At 40.3% G+C, this 19,168-nt stretch overlaps 1 protein-coding gene across 1 annotated transcript in view; it reads right to left on the bottom strand.

The window, feature by feature from the left end:
* LOC129906152 (uncharacterized) overlaps window positions 1–19,168 on the bottom strand; it is a 174,548-nt gene that overhangs the window by 44,480 nt on the left and 110,900 nt on the right. Inside the window, exons 16-32 of the mRNA XM_055981804.1 lie at window positions 12,132–12,275; window positions 11,595–11,663; window positions 11,323–11,400; window positions 9,157–10,956; window positions 7,342–7,560; window positions 6,851–7,033; window positions 6,225–6,716; window positions 3,709–6,156; window positions 3,332–3,652; window positions 2,959–3,264; window positions 2,585–2,902; window positions 2,061–2,378; window positions 1,680–1,997; window positions 1,299–1,622; window positions 910–1,233; window positions 520–837; window positions 77–400 (exon numbers count right to left, since the gene is read on the bottom strand). Coding sequence (XP_055837779.1) covers window positions 77–400; window positions 520–837; window positions 910–1,233; window positions 1,299–1,622; window positions 1,680–1,997; window positions 2,061–2,378; window positions 2,585–2,902; window positions 2,959–3,264; window positions 3,332–3,652; window positions 3,709–6,156; window positions 6,225–6,716; window positions 6,851–7,033; window positions 7,342–7,560; window positions 9,157–10,956; window positions 11,323–11,400; window positions 11,595–11,663; window positions 12,132–12,275 — 8,304 coding nt within the window. The remainder of the gene's footprint in view (window positions 1–76; window positions 401–519; window positions 838–909; window positions 1,234–1,298; window positions 1,623–1,679; window positions 1,998–2,060; window positions 2,379–2,584; window positions 2,903–2,958; window positions 3,265–3,331; window positions 3,653–3,708; window positions 6,157–6,224; window positions 6,717–6,850; window positions 7,034–7,341; window positions 7,561–9,156; window positions 10,957–11,322; window positions 11,401–11,594; window positions 11,664–12,131; window positions 12,276–19,168) is intronic.

The raw sequence follows: 19,168 nt of genomic DNA, 5'->3' as shown, positions 1-19,168 counted from the left end.
CAGACAAAAGGGAAAAAAAAACATGGGAAAGTGTTGAAAGATTCATCGAGATACCGCAGAATTTTGAAAATCATACTTATTGGACTACAACCAGAGAATGGATCACCCGTAAAATGATCGATACACCGGCATACAGGTCTATGTTTATTTACAGTGCAAGTTGTAAACGAACCGCATGTCCCAACGCACGGATCTTGACACCTTTGATTGATGCAAGCCCGATTGCCAGGACATTCAGAATTCGATGTACACTCTGGGCGACAGTTGGGAGCGCGTCCAATATAATTCGGCAAGCATGAACATATGGCATGTTCGTTTTGACCAACCACCCGGCATTGTGAATTTGGCCCGCATGGGCTTGGCACACACGGATTTACATCCTTAGCATAGGTAATGATTTCTATACAATACAACCATAAAACATGCAAGAGAGAGATAGAAAGAAAAAGAGAAAAAAACAAAAAAAGCAAATTTATGAGCATGCAATGTGGAACCTAAAGCGTTTTCGTTGTAGCTTACTCTTTTCTTCGTATATACAGCGCAGGAATGGATCTCCAGTGAATTCCGGCATGCACGTGCATATCGGATTATGATTGACAGTTCTACAATTTGCATTCAGTCCGCATGTCCCAGGACATGGATCTTTGCAGCGTTGATTGATGCAAGATCGATCCTGAGGACATTCGGAACTGGACATACATTCTGGGCGACAGTTTGGTGGAGCGCCAATATAAGACGCTATGCACGAGCACACCGCATGGTCATTGACAGCACGGCAGTTGCTATACAATCCACATGGGCTGGGTTGACAAGGGTTCGTCCGGACAATTGGAATGACTGTGGATTGTGTGTGTGGATCGTGAGTATTACAGTTTTTAAGGCTTGTTAGGGGGGTTAGTGAGATCTTACTAGGTTCTTGTGGTATCAGATGGCATCCACTAATTGGATTTCCGGTATATCCCGGCAGACAGTCACAGTGTGGTGAATGATTGACTACACCGCATTCGGCGTTATATCCACACATTCCTGGACATGGATCGATGCATTTATTGTTGACACATGCCTTGGATTTAACACAGTCCGTGTTAATGACACATTCTGGCCTACATTCAACATAAGGATCTCCAAAGTATTCAGGGATGCATTTACAAGAAGCAGCTCGATTGCGTTCTTGACAAACGGCATTCAAGCCGCATGGAGATGGATTGCAGGGCATGACTTTTTCAGGTGGTCCTAAAATATTTAGCTTTACTTTGAAAAACTGGTCAGATTTGATAAAGGTATTATTTCAGTCTTACGTGGAATATCGCGGAAGCATCCGGAGAACGGATCACCGGTAAAACCTTGATTACACATACAAATCGGTGCATGCGATCGAACATAGCATACTGCGTTCGATCCACAAGAACCAATGCATGGATCAGAACAACGTGTATTCATACAGGCTAAGTGTGAGGGACATTCTGAATTGATGGTACATTCTGGTCGACAGTTTGGAGGTCTGCCAATGTAGTTTGCCACACAAGAGCACACAGCTCCAGTGCTGGCAACCTTACATTGGGAGTTCGATCCACACGGTGATGGAACACATGGATTTGATGGTTGTCTTACGATTGGTGGAGCTAAAATGGTTAATTTTGAATAAGGTTCTCCCGGGAACTCTTTGAAATTAGTCTTACTTATCACAGGAACACACAGTGTGAACGGATCACCTGTATAGCCCCTAGCACAAGTGCATATCGGCGAGTGATTCGTAACCCTACATCTAGCATTGTTTCCACAAGTTCCCGGACAGGGATCTCGGCAGCGTTGATTGATGCATGCCTTGTCCGATGCACACTCTGAGCTGATAACACACTCAGGTCGACAATTTGGCGGACTGCCAATGTAATCAGGAAGACAAGAACAAACCGGCCTATTGGCATTAACCTGACATGTGCTATACAGCCCACATGGCGACGGTCTACAAGGATTTCTAACAGGTTCAACTGCTTTAGCTAAAAGTTTTATATTTTTCGATAAAAAAAGATTCTACTTTTGAGGGTTTCGATAGGTCTTACTCTCAGGTATCAAATGACAAATTCTTAAAGGATTTCCTGTATAACCTGGTGAACAACTACACACAGGCAAATGATTGTTTACACGACATTCTGAATTAATGCCACACAAATCTACACACGGATCCACACATTTCATATTTCCACAAGATTTGTGGCGAGGGCAATCGGAATTTTGGACACATTCCGGACGGCAGTTCAAATAAGGATCACCAAAGTAATTTTGCATGCAAGTACATGAACCAGCACCATTTCGTTCTCTACAAATAGCATTTGATCCGCATGGCGATGGATGACACGGATCTACAATATCTCGCACCACTAATGTTTATATATTTTTGATTGTGAAGGACGAAGGATAAAAGAAAAAAATAAGGAAAAACAATGATATTTACATATAAATAATAAAATAGCCAAAATGAAATCAACATGCATAGTGAAGGAGGTGAAGTGCGTAAAAGAAATGAGGGATGGTAAAATTTTGCTTTCGGAGGATAATTGAGAGAATCTTAAATGTCTAGACTTACCTTGACGCATATTGCAACCAGCATAAGGATCACCTTCGTGACCCTCAATACAAGAGCAAATAGGTTTATGATTTTGTGAACTGCATACGGCATTAAAGCCGCAAGCTCCAATACATGGATCTTCACATCGTTGACGAATACAAGCTCGATTCGATGGGCAGTCTTGATGGATAACACATTCAGGTCGGCAATTTGGTGGTGCACCAAACATGCCAGTCGAACATGTACAGACAGCACGGCTATCCATTTCACGGCACTCAGCGTTCGGTCCACATGGGCTTGGAATGCATGGATTGACCTTTGGTGCTGGTTCAATTGCTATTAAGATGGTTAAAATAAATAATGGTCCTGAAAGATTAGATAGAGTAACTTACGTTTTCGAACGCACTGTTCAAACGGATCTCCAACAAAGTCTTTTGGACATGAGCAAATCGGATTATGATTGACAACTTGACAATTGGCATTGAATCCACAAGTACCAGCGCATGGATCGACACATTTCTGATTGATGCATGCCATGTTTTGGTTACATTCAGCACTAACAACACATTCTGGACGGCATGTTGGTGGTGATCCGGAGTAACCTACTTGGCATGAACATGTTGGACGACCATCGATCACACGGCACAAGCTGTTTGGTCCACATGGTGATGGTTCACATGGACTCACAGGACCTATATCTGTGGATCATAATATGCTCGTTAGAATTTGGACTAATCATGAAACCCACAAGTAAAGAACACTTACGTGTTGGCTCCCGTTTGCAACCGGTGAATGGATCTCCTTCATAACCTCGTAGACAGCTACATGCTGGAACATGGTTCACCACCGAGCATTCGGCATTGGTTCCACAATTGCCAACACAAGGATCGCGACAATGTTGCTTAATGCATGCCAGTCCCGATGAACATTCCGAGTTATAGACACATTCTGGACGACATCCTGTGGTGTAGGGATCTCCAATGTATGGATCAATACATGAACAACGATATGCTCCATCACGTTCAGAACAAACTGCGTTCTCACCGCATGGACTTGGATAGCATGGATCAATTCTATCTCGTGGTTCTAAAAAAAAAGATACAAATTAGGAAAAAGACCAAAAAGCCTAGTTGTAGACTTACTTTCTGGAGTTGGTGAGCATCCAACAAAGGCGTCACCTTCATAGCCTTCATCACAGCTACAATGAGCTGAGTGTGATATAACTGTACAACGTGCATTAAGTCCACAAGTATTTTCACATGGATTACGGCATTTCTCTTGAATACAAGCCTTGTCCAAAGGACATTCACTGTTCAGTGCACACTCTGGTCGGCAGTAAGGTGGGCTTCCAATATAATTGGCAACACACGAGCAAACTGGTCGTCCTTGTTTGACTTGACAAATTGAGTTCGGTCCACATGGCGATGGCAAACATGGATTTGTGGGACGTTTTGTTGGTCCAACTTCAGTTGGTGCTGGAATTCGTGAACATGATACAAATGGATCGCCTTCAAAGCCTGATTCACAGCCACAAACTGGGTTATGATTTAGAACTTCACAACGAGCTCCAATTCCACATGTTCCTGGACATGGGTCTGTACATTTTTGATTGATGCAAGCCTTGTTGAGAGGACACTCTGAACTGACAACGCATTCAGCTTGACAAACTGGTGGGGCACCTCTGTAACCTGGCAGACAAGAACAAGCTGCATACCCTTCTGGTGTGCTAAAGCAACGACTGTTCGGTCCGCAAGGTGATGGTTCACATGGATTAACTGGTGCCTTCTTATCGGTTGGTGGTAGGTAGAATGGATGACAGGCTGTAAAAGCATCACCGGCATAACCTTCTTTACAAACACACACCGGAGCATGATTAACAACCCGACAATTTGCATGGATTCCACAAACTCCAATACAAGAGTCAACACAACGAGTATTAACACATGACTTATCCATACTACAGTCCGAATTAAGAACACATTCGGGTCGACAACCAACAAGAGGATCGCCAAAGTATCCCTTCTTACAAACACATGCCAAACCTCCTTTACCACGCTTACAATCAGCATTGGCACCACATCTGATAGTATTGCAAGTTTCCTCCTTTGAAGGATAAACTGGTGATGGTGCCGAACAATGTTCATAAGGATTTCCAAAAAGACCCTGTGGGCATGAACAAACTGGTCTATGTTCATACACATAACAGAGTGCATTGTGACCACAAGATCCTGGGCAAGGGTCTAAGCAATTTTGATTGACACAAGCCTTATCAAATGGACAATCCGAGTTGGACAAACATTCTGGGCGACAACGTGGATTATAAATAGCATCTGGTCCAAAACATGGATCGCATAGTGCGACTCCATCTCCATAAACTGTGCAAACATCACTTGGTCCACATGGTGATGGATTACAAGGATCACGGGTAACATTCTTTAGAACTGGGATACATTGCAAGAACGAATCTCCCACATATCCCTCGATACAAGCACAAGTTGGTGTGTGCTGGATGACCTTACACAAAGCATTAATACCGCACACACTTGTCGAACATGGGTCCACACACTTCCTGTCAATACAGGCATTTGTTGGTCCACAATCTGAATTGATAACACATTCTGGTCGACATCCACTTTGTGGATCGCCCAGATATTCTGGTAAACATGAGCAGACAGCACGGTTATTCATAACCTTGCATTCGGTGTTAAGTCCACATGGACTTGGCAGACATGGATTCTTACTAGATGTCTTTGGTGTATCCTGTGAGAAGCAGCGAATTCCTGGATTTCCAGTTAAACCTGGATTGCATGTACAAACTGGATGATGTTCTTCCACACGGCAATTTGCTTGTACACCACAAGCTCCTGGACATGGATCGTAACATTTGAAGCCCATACAGGCTCTATCATTGGCACAGTCACTATCAACTTGGCATTCATATCGTTGACATCCTTCAGGACTTGCTGGATCACCGACAAGACCCTGAGGACAAGTACAAATTAGATCGTTTGCGTCCCGCATCGAACAGATGGCATTTGGTCCGCATGGGTTTGGCTCACAAGCACTACGTGTTGGTTCGCGACATCCACTGTATGGATCACCAATAAATCCAGCGCTACAGTAACATTGTTCCCTGTTTCCAACGACATAACAATCGGCATTCCTTCCACATGGACCAGGACGGCATAACTCTACAGTCACGGTTGGTTCTTGACAAAGTTTGAAGGGATTGCCAACCTTGTTGTCTGGGCAGAAGCAAACTGGATCACGTCCAGAATCACATACTGCTCCTTGTCCACATGGATTTGGATCGCATGGATTGACAGGTGCTACACATCCTCGGATTGTATTTGGACTTTCTACATAATTCGGTAAGCATGTGCACTTGGAGAATCCATTACTGAGAACTGTACACTGAGTGTTTGGTCCGCATGGTGATGGATCACATGGATTGGTTGGCAGTGCACATGGCACACTTGGTGGTTCACCTTCATACTCTGGCAGGCAGAAACAAATTGGCGAATTCGAGACAACACGACATCCACTGTTCGGTCCACATGGGTTCGGTGAACATTCATCTCCTTCAGGAACTGTAAACAAATTTAATATACATCAAGGTTTCTGGTGATGGAAAAAAGCCTTTTTGTCTAATACTTACTGCAATTCTTGAAAGGATTTCCTGTCAAACCCTTGGGACAGAAGCAAATAGGGTTACCCCGATCAAGCTCGCACAGAGCATTAACTCCACATGGATTTGGTTCACATGGATTGGTTGGAGGATTACAGCTAATTTCAGGATTTCCACCATATCCAGGCGGGCATTTACATACACCTTGATGATTGACCACATCACAGAGGGCATTCAAACCACATCTGCATGGTGATGAACATTTTCCATTTACACAAGCCTCATTCGAATCACACTCCGAATCGGCACGGCATCCTTGAACTCGTTGGCATTCAACATATGCGTTTCCAACGAATCCACTGAAACAGTGACATTCGATTCCATGATTTGCCGGAATACATTCGGCATTTTCTCCGCAAGAATCCTCCAAACATGGGTTGACACACTGTCGATTCAATCGATCACAAAGCTTATCCGGTGGACAATCTTCATTGTACTGACAAACCGATCTATGATCTTGAGCTAATGATTTATATGACAGGTGAAGAAATTTGTGATCGTTATGTACAGTGATGGGGGTGGTGAAGTGAGAATAAAAGAAACAAAAAAGTAGTTACACAAATCAAGTGACTCTTCCTCTTTAAGCTTTTACAAACCTGGTTGACATCCACCAAAACCGTTGCCCTGGTAGCCATCTTCACAACTGCAGTCGGAACCATGATTTGTATTTATACAGATCGCATTTAGGGCACAAGGATTATGCACATCACAAGGATGTTGGCATTTCTCACCAATACAAGCCTCTGTTATGCCACAATCTTCATTACGAGTGCATTCAACTGTTTAGATACATTTTTTTTTTGGTGGTGATGGTGCGGTAAAGAAAAGTAGAGAAAAGAATATTTTTTTTCGTGTATGAGACAATAAGTTCAAAAAAGTGCTGAAGAATAAAAATATTGAAAAAACTATAAAAAATAAAAAAAGGAAGGCTCAAAAAACTGTGAACCAACAACACTTTGTGTATTGTACATTTATGTACAAAAACTGTGTGTTCCTTTACTTATTGTTGGGTTGGGTTTATTATGTTTTAGATAGTTAAAAAAGTAGTAGTTTTAAAAAAGTGGTTAAAAACAGTTAGTTTTCTTACTTGTTCCCAATGGAGTACATTTGATTGTTGGATTTCCTTCATGTTCTTTTGGACACGAACATATGGGGCGATGCATTTTAGCAACACATTTGGCAGTCGGTGCACAAACTTCAGCAAAATCACATGGATTTTGACACATACCCATATAACATGCCTCATTATCAATGCAATCGTTATTCGATTGACATGGTCCAGGTATTTTTGCATTGCCAGGTGATTCTGTTTTTTGTTTGCGGTTAGAAGTATTATCATTTATTAGTGAACATTGTTGGTTAAAAACATTTATGTTTGTGTTTTTATATAAAATGATTTGATGAAAGAAAAAAAAAAGTTAAAATTTAATTTTTTAAGCATTATTTGTACAAAAATGTGTAGGGTTTTATTTTTAAACAATATCTATGGAGAAATAATATTGGAATTGGTTCAGGTGAGTTTTTGGAGATAATGGGGGTGTAAAATTAAAATATACAATATACAACCTTATAATTGTTAATTTGATTAAATAAATAAATTTCCTTATAAACATAAATGTACATACGCAAATAAAACAAATTACATATATCTTAATTTATTTTCAGATCCTCTTCAATAAAAAAATTATGAAATGTGCGCTAAAAGAAAAATTAGTCTGATTATGCTTCAAGACGAAACGGCACAACCTACAAAATCGTGCCAGAATTTGATAATATTTTTTTCAAGTTTGTACATCAGCTCTTTCGTTTTCATAGATCTGTTAATAGAATTGATGACTTGTTGCATATTCTTCCTATTTTAATCATGGACATCTCGGATACATACAAAGAAAAACCTATTGACACAATAACGGTGTGGATTTCACCTCAGGAGAGTGATAAAATTCAGTGAAGCCGAGAGCCAAAAAATTGATTTATTATAACTTTGCGATGTTGGCTTTAATTTTTGTAATCTCAGGCTCTGTTTGAAATGGATATGATTTCGACCAAGAAAATAAAATACAGGTAAGATTCGTCCATAATTTGAATAGAAACATGAAATATAATAATTATAATTATACGTCTTTCAGAAAACAATTCGAGACATAAGTTACTAATCCAATGGAGTTCTGGTAATTTAAACATTGCTTGTTGGTTGTGATAAAAACGCAGACCATACAGCATGGGGTAGTATTTATATAAACCAATTAGGTAAGTTTATTACGTTATTGATGTAGAAGTATATAATGCATACGGATGTCTTACAGGATGTCTAGTCTGCTCTAAAAATACTAAAGACTCAGCTATTAAAAGACTTTGCAACACAAGATTCTAGAAAAAGAGCAATGATTAATTGAAACTACCGAAATAATAATCCAAAATAAAATTAAAATGCTAGCCCCGTACAATAAAAAAGTTAGAATTCCAAAACAACAGTATTTTAAAAATTCATCATCATCTGAATTATAGTTAAGAAATAACGTCGTTTGTTTTAAAAAAGAACGAAGTCACGAAGAGGAATATGTGCTCCCGAACTCCTCACATTTTTTTTCCAAAATGCTCGTGGAATATAAAAAATAAATCACAGAATCCTTAAAACTTCACCAACTAATCCAACATTATTCCTGCATATGATTTTTAGCAAGATTAAAAAAATGTATGTGCATTGCTGCGTATTGTATATACAAAATTTACATATTGTTACTGCTTATTACTTTATTATTAAAAAAAGAAAACAATATTAATTTTAAAAAAAGGTACAAAATATATATACAGCTAATGTAAATTTTTTCTCAAATACTAAGTGTGAATTATATAAAATGAACAAGAAATTATTAAGGTTAATAAAATATTAATGTTATACCTGTAACACAATCAATATTATCATCATCATCATCAGTTTGCGATTCACAAACAACACGACAACGACCTGCTACGCAAATTTCCTTAACACCACAATTTGTATTGTTGACACAAACCTTTCCTCCAACCACATCACCAACAGTTGTTGTCATCAAAGTTGTTTTCAATAAATCTTCATCAGAAGTTGTAGTTGTTGTGAAGAATGTTGGTGTTGTTGGTGTTTCAATGTCTGTGGCTGATCTAGTTTCACCACCTGCACCTGTTGTTGGTATCATAGACGATGTAGTTATTATATCTATACCCACACCAGTTGTTGTTTTTCTCGGAGGCGGGGTTATGTCAACATCAACAGGTGGTGTTGTACCATATTCTTCGGTGGTTATAGTTTTTCCAATGATTGAGGGTGTTGTTGGTGTTTCAACACCTGTGCCTGTTGATTTTGTTTCACCATCTGTCGGTGGTGTTATGGACGACGATGTGGTGACTATATCAAGTCCAACGCCCATTGTAGTTTCTCTTGTGGGAGTGGTTGTATCATTTATCACAGATAATGTAGTATCATATTTCTCGGTAGTTGTTAAATTCTTAAACATAATTGTGGTGAAATTATCATAATCCACCTCAAGTGAGGTGTCACCACGTGTTGATGGTCGTTTGGTATTTTCTACAAACCCTGGAGTATGATCGGAAACCGTCGAGGGAGTTTGTGTTGTGGTTATATCAAGCCCAACTCCTTCAGTAGTGGTTGTGGAACCTATTGCTGAAGTTGTGGAACCTACTGTTGTTCTCTCCTCAAAACTAGTTGAGGTGGTTCCAGCTGGTGTTGTTGGTTCAACTTCAAGTGTTGTATCAGTTTCCTTAACACTTACTGTTGTTTCAGTTCTTGTTTCCATAGTGGAACTTGTTGGAGCTTCAGTTTTAGCTGTGGAACCTATTGTTGTTCTCTCTTCGAAACTAGTCGAAGTGATTCCAGCTTGTGTTGTTGATTCCACTCCAAGTGTTGTTTCAGTTTCGGTTTGAGTTTCCGTTGTAGAACTTGTTGGGCTCAATGTCGTTTTGAATCCACTTATAGTGATGGGCTCAATTGGTTCAGTTATTCTTTCGACAGGTTTTTCAGTTGTAATTGTATCTTTCTCACCTCGAGTGGTGGGTATAATTCTGCTTGTGGAAGTACTTATTCTTCCTGTCAAATCATCTTCTCCCCTTGTAGACTGAGTAGATACTGTTGTGCTTGATCCTTCAAAACCACTCTCAGTTGTTGTATAAGTAGTTCCAGTGATGTTATTCTCTCCATCGCGATAGCTTTTAGGAGGACCAGTTTTTGTACTAGTATCAACTCCTGATTCCGTAGGAGCCCCAGTCGTGGTGAGATTCTTAGTCGAGGTTATAGATTCTTCTGTCGTAGTTAACGAGTCAATTGGCGGATATTCTGTTACCAACTTGGGAGTTGTTATCTCACCAACTGTTGAACTTGTGGTTGTTGAAATCCTTGGTGGTTTTGTTAGACCTAAGGTTGTTGAGACCTCTTCAACCATTGAGAGAACCGTCGATGAAACTATATGATCTTCAGTATAATCGATGCCAGTTGTCGTTGTCTGCTGTGGCATAGTTGTTGTTGGTGATGTTGTTGTTGACTCATAATCTATGTTAGTAGTATCAGTAGTAAAACCACTCCTATCGATAGGTTTTGGTTTAGGGGTAGTGTCATATGTTATGGTGGTAGTAGCAGTGGCAGTAGTTGTACTTGTTACATCAGTTAAATTGGTAGTGGTAGTAGAAGTAGTAGTGGTTGTTATATTTGCTAAAGATTATTTACATAATTAAATTGGTGGTTTTTTTAATAAAACAAAAAATTTTGAAAATTATATATATATACAAAATTTTAAAACAATTTTTTTTTTTTTGAGATTTTCCACCAAAGCATATTGGGTATAAAGGCTTAGGTAGAGAACTCAGGTGGGGTAAACAAAATTGTCGCTTATGATTTATTATTGTGTTTTGGTTAAGTAATGTTATAAATATTTTATTTTCATTGGTTTACGTATTTTTTTTTGTGCAAGAAAAGTTATGTGCGACGTTAATAATTTTTGTATAAACATTAATATTTACAATGTTTTTTTTTTTCAAAAACATAAACTACTTTCGTTGAAGTTCAAATTAAACTTACCTTTGATGCAAGCACCAGTTGTTGGGTCGCATGTTGTTCCATATGGACAGTGTTCACAACCTGTTGTGACTCCAGGTTCTGAAAATGATAATTTGAAATTTTGTTAGATGTAAGTTTATTAAATTTGAGTTTTAAAAATAACATATAATAAAGCAGTCGTTAAAAAAAAGGAAAAAAGACAACAAGATGACTCAAGGAATGTCCCTAAAGAACCTCGAAGTTCTACACTTTCAATACTTTGAAGTCTGAGTTATCGAAAAAAAAATACTTACGTTGCAAGCAGTGACATCCATCGCATTGAGCGTCTCCTCGACAATCTGAACTTCTTTGACATTCACAAACTACAAAAAATTAAGTTGATAAAGCAAAACCATCAGTTTTAATATTTTGCATTTCATGCAAGGATCAAAAATAAGGGCAACTTTTTTTAAGTCTTCAATTTCAATCTATCAACTCTGAAAATTCTGAGTCGTCGGTTAATATTTTAAGAGCGCTTACTTCTATATGTGGTTGTTGTACGTTAACGTCCACAAGCATAACCCATCTAACAATGTTTTTTTCTATAAAAGCTTACAGAAGCAATAGAAGCTTTGAATATAAATTTTGTGCTTCTTTTTTGACTTCTGGATGAAAAGTGTAAGAATTCAATTAAAACAAAAGAGCTGATGTCCAAACGTCAAAAAACGTGGAATGTTTTTGTCGACAGTGTATGGTGTTGACAAATGCATACTTCACAATATTTTAACACATAAGAAGACCAAAAGCAAGTTGCCCATTTTGTTTGCACCTTCAAGTTAAACTAAACTTACCTTTAACACACACTGGATGATGTTGTTTGACTTGACATTCTTGATCTTTAGCGCATGGATTTGCATATGAGCATGGATCCACGCACAATGCATTAACACAAGCCCTTTGCGAAGGGCAATCATTGCTAGACGTGCAACCGATTTCTGTAAAATTTCAATTATTCATTAAGTAAAAAAGCCTAACGCAAATTAAAAACTTTGCTATATAAGCAGCTGTTTATTTTTTAAACATTTATTTGATTGTTTTTTTTTGTTTTTCTGAAATAGAACATCAAACATCTTGAAAGAAAACAAAAATTTGAATAAAAACAGCTCAGCACAACATATACACATGCAAGCGTTAAGACTAGTTTATATTTTCTAAAAAGAAAAAAAAAATATATATATTTCAAAGACCAATACAACCACCACCATCGTGCAAATATTTACAAGTTAATTGTAATAACTTTATTTTACAAATATACAACAACCAATAAATATAAATATAAAATAATACAAACACATTTGCATCCTTCATTTCCCTGTAAACTTTATTTGAAGGAATTTGTATTGAATATTCAGGCTTCCGAACAACATGCGCAACAATTATAATAAAATTCTAAAACTTGCACTGCGATGAAATTCACCTACATATGGGCTGGCTGTCAAGTTTGACAGGTAACAGTGTGTGAAACATACAAAAAAATAGCGGTTACATTAAACTCATGCATAAAAATATATGTCAACTCATCTTTTATAATTAATATGAGTTAAAAGCCTTTTTTTGTTCTTTTGAAACCACCCATTTTGCTATAACAACGAACTTAACGAAACATAACAATGGATTTGGTTGCACTTAACGAAATAATGGTGCATTCGTATATGAGCCGTATGTTGATTGGTGAAGAGTGGCTCAGAAAAATATATAAAGTAAAACAAAAATAAGGAGATGATAGATAGGAATATATAAGGATAAGATGAACGAGGAAAAGGAGAGAGATAGCAAGTAGAAAGTACAACAAAAAAACAGGACGCGCAAATCTGTTTTGAATAATTTTCTATGCGTACAATGTATTTTGCACCGGTAACCGAGAAATAGAGAGAGACAAAGAATTGTAGACCCAGCGGTTGTAAGTTGCAGTTTAAGTGCAGTTCTTACGCACTCACATGGGTCAAAAACTTGCAACATTCCTTTTTTGCTTGCTTGCAACATTCCAAAAGTCATTTTTTTGATTTTGATTTAAAAGAGTTTGGAAGGTTTACCTGGTATCACGTGACAGTCTGGTGTATTCACATCTGCATCTGCATTGCAAAAGCACATAGCCGTATGATTTAAGGTTCTACATACTTGGAAGCTTAATTGTGTACAGGGTGTAAAAGCGAAGCAAGGATCAGAACAAACAGAACGGAGGCAGATCTGGAAGTCAGCACACTCATAGTCACTTGTACAAGTGCCGGAAGTGTAATTGGTAAGGGGTGTCGATTGGGTAGTTGAAAAAGGTGTGACAGTTATTGGGATATCAGTCTTATCAATGGGCAAGAGAGTTGTTCCGTAGTCAACAAATGGCACTTGAGTCGTAAAAATTTGTTGAGTTGATGTAAGAAAGATGAGATCATAAGGCGTTGTGGTTTGGGTTATGCTCGGACTAGAGCTTGTTGAAGGTAATGAAACGTTTTGACCTTTTAGTGTCGTTTCTGGGTAGAGAGTTGTTGTTTCTAAAGCAGTTCTAGAAGTTGTTTCAGAAGTTACTTCAGGACCAGTTATTGTTGGCATTGTAGTTGTTCTTTGATTACCAACTCCAGGTGTGGTTTCTGGGATCATGGTTCCTTCTGACGGACCTGTAGTCGTTGCTTCAGAAGTTACTTCAGGACCAGTTATTGTTGGCATTGTAGTTGTTCTTTGAGTACCAACTCCAGGTGTGGTTTCTGGGATCATGGTTCCTTCTGACGGACCTGTAGTCGTTGCTTCAGAAGTTACTTCAGGACCAGTTATTGTTGGCATTGTAGTTGTTCTTTGAGTACCAACTCCAGGTGTGGTTTCTGGGATCATGGTTCCTTCTGACGGACCTGTAGTCGTTGCTTCAGAAGTTACTTCAGGACCAGTTATTGTTGGCATTGAAGTTGTTCTTAGAGTACCAACTCCAGGTGTGGTTTCTGGGATCATGGTTCCTTCTGACGGACCTGTAGTCGTTGCTTCAGAAGTTACTTCAGGACCAGTTATTGTTGGCATTGTAGTTGTTCTTTGAGTACCAACTGCAGGTGTGGTTTCTGGGATCATGGTTCCTTCTGACGGACCTGTAGTCGTTGCTTCAGAAGTTACTTCAGGACCAGTTATTGTTGGCATTGTAGTTGTTCTTTGAGTACCAACTCCAGGTGTGGTTTCTGGGATCATGGTTCCTTCTGACGGACCTGTAGTCGTTGCTTCAGAAGTTACTTCAGGACCAGTTATTGTTGGCATTGTAGTTGTTCTGTGAGCACCAACTCCAGGTGTGGTTTCTGGGATCATGGTTCCTTCTGACGGACCTGTAGTCGTTGCTTCAGAAGTTACTTCAGGACCAGTTATTGTTGGCATTGTAGTTGTTCTTTGAGTACCAACTCCAGGTGTGGTTTCTGGGATCATGGTTCCTTCTGACGGACCTGTAGTCGTTGCTTCAGAAGTTACTTCAGGACCAGTTATTGTTGGCATTGTAGTTGTTCTTTGAGTACCAACTGCAGGTGTGGTTTCTGGGATCATGGTTCCTTCTGACGGACCTGTAGTAGTTGCTTCAGAAGTTACTTTAGGACCAGTTATTGTTTGCATTGTAGTTGTTCGTTGAGTACCAACTCCAGGTGTGGTTTCTGGGATCATGGTTCCTTCTGACTGACCTGTAGTCGTTGCTTCAGAAGTTACTTCAGGACCAGTTATTGTTGGCATTGTAGTTGTTCTTTGAGTACCAACTGCAGGTGTGGTTTCTGGGATCATGGTTCCTTCTGACGGACCTGTAGTCGTTGCTTCAGAAGTTACTTCAGGACCAGTTATTGTTGGCATTGTAGTTGTTCTTTGAGTACCAACTGCAGGTGTGGTTTCTGGGATCATGGTTCCTTCTGACGGGCCTGTAGTAGTTGCTTCAGAAGTTACTTCAGGACCAGTTATTGTTGGCATTGTAGTTGTTCGTTGAGTACCAACTGCAGGTGTGGTTTCTGGGATCATAGTTCCTTCTGACGGACCTGTAGTCGTTGCTTCAGAAGTTACTTCAGGACCAGTTATTGTTGGCATTGTAGTTGTTCTTTGAGTACCAACTGCAGGTGTGGTTTCTGGGATCATGGTTCCTTCTGACGGACCTGTAGTAGTTGCTTCAGAAGTTACTTCAGGACCAGTTATTGTTGGCATTGTAGTTGTTCGTTGAGTACCAACTGCAGGTGTGGTTTCTGGGATCATGGTTCCTTCTGACGGACCTGTAGTCGTTGCTTCAGAAGTTACTTCAGGACCAGTTATTGTTGGCATTGTAGTTGTTCTTTGAGTACCAACTGCAGGTGTGGTTTCTGGGATCATGGTTCCTTCTGACGGACCTGTAGTAGTTGCTTCAGAAGTTACTTCAGGACCAGTTATTGTTGGCATTGTAGTTGTTCGTTGAATACCAACTGCAGGTGTGGTTTCTGGGATCATGGTTCCTTCTGACGGACCTGTAGTAGTTGCTTCAGAAGTTACTTCAGGACCAGTTATTGTTGGCATTGTAGTTGTTCGTTGAGTACCAACTCCAGGTGTGGTTTCTGGGATCATGGTTCCTTCTGACGGACCTGTAGTAGTTGCTTCAGAAGTTACTTCAGGACCAGTTATTGTTGGCATTGTAGTTGTTCGTTGAGTACCAACTCCAGGTGTGGTTTCTGGGATCATGGTTCTTTCTGACGGACCTGTAGTCGTTGCTTCAGAAGTTACTTCAGGACCAGTTATTGTTGGCATTGTAGTTGTTCTTTGAGTACCAACTGCAGGTGTGGTTTCTGGGATCATGGTTCCTTCTGACGGACCTGTAGTAGTTGCTTCAGAAGTTACTTCAGGACCAGTTATTGTTGGCATTGTAGTTGTTCGTTGAGTACCAACTCCAGGTGTGGTTTCTGGGATCATGGTTCCTTCTGACGGACCTGTAGTAGTTGCTTCAGAAGTTACTTCAGGACCAGTTATTGTTGGCATTGTAGTTGTTCGTTGAGTACCAACTCCAGGTGTGGTTTCTGGGATCATGGTTCCTTCTGACGGACCTGTAGTAGTTGCTTCAGAAGTTACTTCAGGACCAGTTATTGTTGGCATTGTAGTTGTTCTTTGAGTACCAACTGCAGGTGTGGTTTCTGGGAGCATGGTTCCTTCTGACGGACCTGTAGTAGTTGCTTCAGAAGTTACTTCAGGACCAGTTATTGTTGGCATTGTAGTTGTTCTTTGAGTACCAACTGCAGGTGTGGTTTCTGGGATCATGGTTCCTTCTGACGGACCTGTAGTAGTTGCTTCAGAAGTTACTTCAGGACCAGTTATTGTTGGCATTGTAGTTGTTCGTTGAGTACCAACTGCAGGTGTGGTTTCTGGGATCATGGTTCCTTCTGACGGACCTGTAGTCGTTGCTTCAGAAGTTACTTCAGGACCAGTTATTGTTGGCATTGTAGTTGTTCTTTGAGTACCAACTCCAGGTGTGGTTTCTGGGATCATGGTTCCTTCTGACGGACCTGTAGTCGTTGCTTCAGAAGTTACTTCAGGACCAGTTATTGTTGGCATTGTAGTTGTTCTTTGAGTACCAACTGCAGGTGTGGTTTCTGGGATCATGGTTCCTTCTGACGGACCTGTAGTAGTTGCTTCAGAAGTTACTTCAGGACCAGTTATTGTTGGCATTGTAGTTGTTCGTTGAGTACCAACTCCAGGTGTGGTTTCTGGGATCATGGTTCCTTCTGACGGACCTGTAGTAGTTGCTTCAGAAGTTACTTCAGGACCAGTTATTGTTGGCATTGTAGTTGTTCGTTGAGTACCAACTCCAGGTGTGGTTTCTGGGATCATGGTTCCTTCTGACGGACCTGTAGTAGTTGCTTCAGAAGTTACTTCAGGACCAGTTATTGTTGGCATTGTAGTTGTTCGTTGAGTACCAACTGCAGGTGTGGTTTCTGGGATCATGGTTCCTTCTGACGGACCTGTAGTCGTTGCTTCAGAAGTTACTTCAGGACCAGTTATTGTTGGCATTGTAGTTGTTCTTTGAATACCAACTGCAGGTGTGGTTTCTGGGATCATGGTTCCTTCTGACGGACCTGTAGTAGTTGCTTCAGAAGTTACTTCAGGACCAGTTATTGTTGGCATTGTAGTTGTTCTTTGAGTACCAACTGCAGGTGTGGTTTCTGGGATCATGGTTCTTTCTGACGGACCTGTAGTCGTTGCTTCAGAAGTTACTTCAGGACCAGTTATTGTTGGCATTGTAGTTGTTCGTTGAGTACCAACTGCAGGTGTGGTTTCTGGGATCATGGTTCCTTCTGACGGACCTGTAGTCGTTGCTTCAGAAGTTACTTCAGGACCAGTTATTGTTGGCATTGTAGTTGTTCTTTGAATACCAACTGCAGGTGTGGTTTCTGGGATCATGGTTCCTTCTGACGGACCTGTAGTCGTTGCTTCAGAAGTTACTTCAGGACCAGTTATTGTTGGCATTGTAGTTGTTCTTTGAGTACCAACTGCAGGTGTGGTTTCTGGGATCATGGTTCCTTCTGACGGACCTGTAGTAGTTGCTTCAGAAGTTACTTCAGGACCAGTTATTGTTGGCATTGTAGTTGTTCGGTGAGTACCAACTGCAGGTGTGGTTTCTGGGATCATAGTTCCTTCTGACGGACCTGTAGTCGTTGCTTCAGAAGTTACTTCAGGACCAGTTATTGTTGGCATTGTAGTTGTTCTTTGAGTACCAACTGCAGGTGTGGTTTCTGGGATCATGGTTCCTTCTGACGGACCTGTAGTCGTTGCTTCAGAAGTTACTTCAGGACCAGTTATTGTTGGCATTGTAGTTGTTCGGTGAGTACCAACTGCAGGTGTGGTTTCTGGGATCATAGTTCCTTCTGACGGACCTGTAGTCGTTGCTTCAGAAGTTACTTCAGGACCAGTTATTGTTGGCATTGTAGTTGTTCTTTGAGTACCAACTGCAGGTTTGGTTTCTGGGATCATGGTTCCTTCTGACGGACCTGTAGTCGTTGCTTCAGAAGTTACTTCAGGACCAGTTATTGTTGGCATTGTAGTTGTTCTTTGAGTACCAACTGCAGGTGTGGTTTCTGGGATCATGGTTCCTTCTGACGGACCTGTAGTAGTTGCTTCAGAAGTTACTTCAGGACCAGTTATTGTTGGCATTGTAGTTGTTCGTTGAGTACCAACTCCAGGTGTGGTTTCTGGGATCATGGTTCCTTCTGACGGACCTGTAGTAGTTGCTTCAGAAGTTACTTCAGGACCAGTTATTGTTGGCATTGTAGTTGTTCTTTGAGTACCAACTGCAGGTGTGGTTTCTGGGATCATAGTTCCTTCTGACGGACCTGTAGTCGTTGCTTCAGAAGTTACTTCAGGACCAGTTATTGTTGGCATTGTAGTTGTTCTTTGAGTACCAACTCCAGGTGTGGTTTCTGGGATCATGGTTCCTTCTGACGGACCTGTAGTAGTTGCTTCAGAAGTTACTTCAGGACCAGTTATTGTTGGCATTGTAGTTGTTCTTTGAGTACCAACTGCAGGTGTGGTTTCTGGGATCATAGTTCCTTCTGACGGACCTGTAGTCGTTGCTTCAGAAGTTACTTCAGGACCAGTTATTGTTGGCATTGTAGTTGTTCGTTGAGTACCAACTCCAGGTGTGGTTTCTGGGATCATGGTTCCTTCTGACGGACCTGTAGTAGTTGCTTCAGAAGTTACTTCAGGACCAGTTATTGTTGGCATTGTAGTTGTTCGTTGAGTACCAACTCCAGGTGTGGTTTCTGGCATCATGGTTCCTTCTGACGGACCTGTAGTCGTTGCTTCAGAAGTTACTTCAGGACCAGTTATTGTTGGCATTGTAGTTGTTCTTTGAGTACCAACTGCAGGTGTGGTTTCT

This window comes from Episyrphus balteatus, chromosome 1 (assembly GCF_945859705.1).
Source record: "Episyrphus balteatus chromosome 1, idEpiBalt1.1, whole genome shotgun sequence".
Taxonomy (NCBI): Eukaryota; Metazoa; Arthropoda; class Insecta; order Diptera; family Syrphidae; genus Episyrphus; species Episyrphus balteatus.
The sequence above is the reverse complement of the archived record's forward strand: the minus strand, read 5'-3'. Positions and strand labels throughout refer to the sequence as shown.